The sequence below is a fragment of the Chrysochloris asiatica genome, unplaced genomic scaffold (assembly GCF_000296735.1).
Source record: "Chrysochloris asiatica unplaced genomic scaffold, ChrAsi1.0 scaffold00090, whole genome shotgun sequence".
Lineage (NCBI taxonomy): Eukaryota > Metazoa > Chordata > Mammalia > Afrosoricida > Chrysochloridae > Chrysochloris > Chrysochloris asiatica.
Genome location: NW_006408608.1, coordinates 7,958,235 through 7,962,946, shown reverse-complemented (window position 1 = coordinate 7,962,946; position 4,712 = coordinate 7,958,235). Strand labels below are relative to the sequence as shown.

The 4,712-nt window shown below is 43.7% G+C and overlaps 1 protein-coding gene across 1 annotated transcript in view; it reads left to right on the top strand.

Annotated features, from left to right (window-relative positions):
• Positions 1-4,323, top strand: part of PRDM2 (PR domain containing 2, with ZNF domain) — a 148,751-nt gene extending 144,428 nt beyond the window's left edge. The window contains exon 7 of the mRNA XM_006866370.1: positions 4,203-4,323. Coding sequence (XP_006866432.1) covers positions 4,203-4,323 — 121 coding nt within the window. The remainder of the gene's footprint in view (positions 1-4,202) is intronic.
• Positions 4,324-4,712: the final 389 nt, after the last annotated feature.

The window sequence follows — 4,712 nt, the reverse complement described above, 5'->3', positions numbered from 1 at the left end:
GTCGTTTGATTTCTTGACTAGTCTGATAGCTCTGCTGAAGTCTGTTCAAGCCTCCACTGACAGAGGGGTGGTGTCTGAGCATGAGGTACATTGGCTGGGATTTGATCTTGGGTCTCCCACGTGGAAGGTGAGAATTCCATCAATGAGCCAGCCCTGGCCCCCATGCAGGAGGAGCCAGGCAGTTCATTAGTAAAGCACAGAGCACAGAGAGAGCCCCTTGCGCGTCATGGTTATTCGGCAGGTATTTTATTGTGTTAAGCTGGAGATGCAGCATGAACAAGACAAAGGCTAAGAAGGGAGGTAGGCAGGTCATACTGTGTCGTCTATTCAATGTCACAAGTGCTTGGCTGGGGAGGTATCAGGGGCAGGGGAGCCCACTGGAGGGGCAGCTCACCCAGGATTTCAAGAAGGAAGACTTCCTGGAGGAGGTGGTTTCTCAGCTGGAATCTGAAAGTCAAGTGGAGTCAGGTGGTGTAGGAAGGGGAGGAATAGCAATGTGGGTTGTCCATCTTCTTTTTAATTTTATTTTTAAAGGATGGTTGTACAACGTAAAGAATGCCATCAATGTCACAGAATTGTACATGTAGAACTTACTGAGTTGGTGAATGTTCTGCTGTGTGTATTTTCAACACCAATAAAATAAAATAAATGGCTGCAAAGATTATTTTAAAAGCTATTCTGAAAATTCAATCCGACTGAATGAGCTATAGGTTCAAATGGGTAAAGGATAAAGGCTTCTGGGTTCACATCTTTATTGGGGCTCACTTCTTTTCACTTCTTGGAAATACTTGATATGGAAATGTGTGGCCCAGGATGGATTTTGAATGTGGGGTGAATGGGGTGGAGGGGACCTGACCCTCCCTTTCCCTCTCCCCCACAGCAGGTATAATAGCAAACTCCCAGATGTACCTCTCCTCTGTCTCTCCCTTATCCGATTTGAAAATAATTTTATTGTGGATTTATATGTGTGTGTGTATACTTGTATGTGTATATATGTACATATACATAATACACACACACATACATACGTATATGTATTCACACATTTGTAGAGATCCTAAAGCAAATGGAAGAAATGAGGAGGTGCAAGAGCTGAAGAAACAAAAATTCAAAGGTCAGCTCAAGAAGACAAAGTCTTATATATAACGAAATGTGCAGAAAACTGGAGTCAGAAAACCAAAAGGGAAGAACACACTCAGCATTTCTCAAGCTGAGGGAACTGAATTAAAAATTCAAGCCTCGACTTGTAGTATTGAAGGATTCTCTGGGCAAATTACTGAAGGATGCAGAAAGCATCAAAAGAAGATGGAAGGAATACACAGAGTCATGTACCAAAACGAAATGGTCAGTGTTCAACCATTTCAAGAGGCAGTTTATGATCAAGAGCCAATAACCCTGAAGGGAGAAGTCCAAGGTGCATTGAAGTCATTGGCAATGAAAAACCTTCCAAGAATTGATGAAATATAAATCGAAATCTTTCAACAAAATGAGGTGGCACAGGAGGCACTCACTCATCTCTGTCAAGAAATTTGGGAGACAACTATTTGGCCGACTGATTGGAAGAGATCCGTATTTGTGCCCATTCCAAAGAGAGGTGACCCAACGGAATGTGGAAATCATCGGACAATATCTTTGATATCCCATGCGAGTAAAGTTTTACTAAAGGTAATACAGAAATGGCTGCAAGCATACATTGACAGAGAACTTTCAGAGGTTCAAGCTGGATTCAGAAGAGGCTGTGGAATGAAGGCTATCATTGCTGATGTCCAATGGATCTTGGCTGAAAGCAGAGAATACCAGAAAGATGTTTACCTGTGCTTTATTGTTTATGCAAAGGCTTTCAATTGTGTGGATCATGATGAGCTATAGAAAACATTGTGAAATATGAGTATTCAGGAAGACTTAATTGTGCTCTTGAGGAATCTATACATAGACCAAGAGGAAGTTGTTTGAACAGAGCAAGGGAACACTGAATAGTTTAAAATTAGATAAGGTGAACGCCAAGATTGTATTCTTTCACCATACTTATTCAACTTGTATGCTAAGTAAATAATCCAAGAAGTTGGATTATGTGAAGAAAAACATGACATCAGGATTAACAACCTTTATCCTGCTATATACAGATGATACAACCTTGCTTGCTGAAAGTGAAGAGCACTTAAAATACTTACTGATGAAGATCAAAGACCACAGCCTTTGGTATGGGTTGCATCTCAATGTCAAGAAAACAAAAATCCTCACCACTGGACCAATAAACAACATCCATATCAATGGAGAAAAGATTGAAGTTGTCAAAGACTTCATTTTGCTCAAATCACTCATCAACACTGAGGAATGCAGTGGTCAGGAAATCAAACAACATATTGCATTAGGCAAATCTACTACACAAGACCTCTTTAAAGTGTTGAAGAGCAAAGATGTCAGTTTGAGGACTAGGCTGTGCTTAATCCAAGCTATGATATTTTTAATACCCTCATATGCATGCAAAAGTTGGATGGTGATTAAGGAAGATCATAGAAGCATTGATGCATTTGAGTTATGGTATTGGAGGAGAATATTGAAAGTATCATGCACTGCCCAAAGAACAAACCAATCTGTGTTTGAAGAAGTACAGCCAGAGTGCTCCTTGGAAGCCTGGATGGCCAGACTTCATCTCATATTATCAGGAAGGACCAGTCCTTGGAGAAGAATATCATGTTTGGTAAAGAGGAGGGTTCGAGTAAAAGATGAAGTGCCCTCTCCCCCCGCCCCCAAGGAAATGTATTAGCACAGCGATGGGTTCAGCATAGCAGCAATTATGAGGTTGGCCCAGGGCTGGGCAGTGTTTCGTTCTGTTGCGCATGGGGTTGCTATGAGTTGGTATTGACTCAATGGCACCAAACAATAGCAACAACAACATATATGATGCGTGTATATATGTACATATATGTTGCTGTTGTTGTTAGGTGCCATTGAGTCAGTACTGACTCATAGCAACCCTATGCACAGAAGAACGAAACACTGCCCGATCCTGGGCCAACCTCACTATTGTTGCCACGTTGGAGTCCGTTGATGCTGCTACCAGGCCAATCCATCTCATTGGGGGTCTTCCTCTTTTTCTCTGACCCTCCACCCTACCAAACATGATATGCTTCTCCAGCGACTGGTCCCTCCTGACAATATGTCCGAAGTATGAGATACGAAGTTTGACCATCCTGGTCTCCAAGGAGCATTCTGGCTGCACTTCTTCCAACACGGATCTGTTTGTTCTTTTGTCAGTCCATGTGCAGCAGATTTACCTAATGCAATACGTCGTTTGATTTCTTGACTGCTGCTTCCTTGAGTGTTGATAGTTGATCCATATCTGTATGTATGTATCTCATATATATGTCTATATGGGAAGGGGCTGAAAAAGTTCATGAACACTATATTATCTTTTAATTTTATTTTTCCATGAAGTTTTTGAAGCCCTCTCATATATATGACCAAACCTTTGTCAATTTAACATGTTTACATACAGAATTCAGGGGCATTGGCTGCATCCATCCTGCGGTGCCAAGTGGCTTCCTAAGTCTTCTTGTACCACTTAAAGAAACTCAATGCCCCTAAGCTGAGACTTGTCTCCTCCCTCTCACCTCTGGTGACCACTAAGAAGCTTTGGTCTCTATACATTTTCCTACTTCATGTAAGTGGGATGACACAACATTTGTCCTCTTGTAACTGACTTATTTCACTCAGTGTGTCTCCAGGATTTGTCCACGTGGTAGTGCACACCAGAACTTCACTTGTCTTTATGACTAACATTCCGCTGTATGGATGGACCACATTTAGTTTGTTCAGTCATCTGCTGATGATTTCTTATTGGTCTTAGTGGTGATGCATGCTCTAGATGGGGCAGGAGGGCAGGACGATGCCTGAGGAGGCAGGTGGGAGGCGGGACTGGAATGGTCCAGCTGTCTTTACCACCTGCACACTGACATCAGTGACTGCAGGGGTCATCAGGAAGCTATGCTCCTTGTGGTGTTGCAGAGACCTGGGCTGCATCTTTGCTCACCTGGGGATGGGGGTGGAGGGGATCTAGCATTGAGAAACACACACTGGTTGTTAAAGCTTGGATTCCGTTGACTAAAACTTGTCACCTGGCCTCCAGATGGCCAAGTGTGACTTAGGAGTCTGTGATCTATATCCTAGTGATGACATGTTTTGTTCCTCTCCCTGAACAGCTACAGTCTCCGCCTGGCATCCCGTTACCCACCTCCAGCAGCCCCGTACATCACCAGGCAGTGCAGGAAGGTCAAAGCCCCTGCTGCAACCCAGTTCCAAGGACCCTTCTTCAAAGAGTAGCTGCCTCGCCTGCTCACTGACAGGTAGGAAACAAGGTGGAAATGTTCTGTGGGGAGGAGGAGAAAGAGGAGGAAGGTGTGAGCATGCTCAGTCACCCAGTACCTCCTGTGTGGCAGGTGTGTGTGGTGGGGAGAGGATTCAACAGTGGCTGAATATGCAGGCTTGACCAACTGGGTCCACACCAAACTCTGCCATGGACTGGCTGTATAGAATCTCAAGCAAGTTGCTTAGTTTCCTTGAACCTCAGTAAACTAAGGGCTTTAAATGCTAGCTGGAGTCCTAGTGTAGCACTGTGGGATAAAGCCTGGACTGCAAGGTCGGTTAAAACCACAAGGTTGGCAGTTCAAGTTCACCAGCTGCTCCTTGGAAACCCTATACAGGGTTGCTAT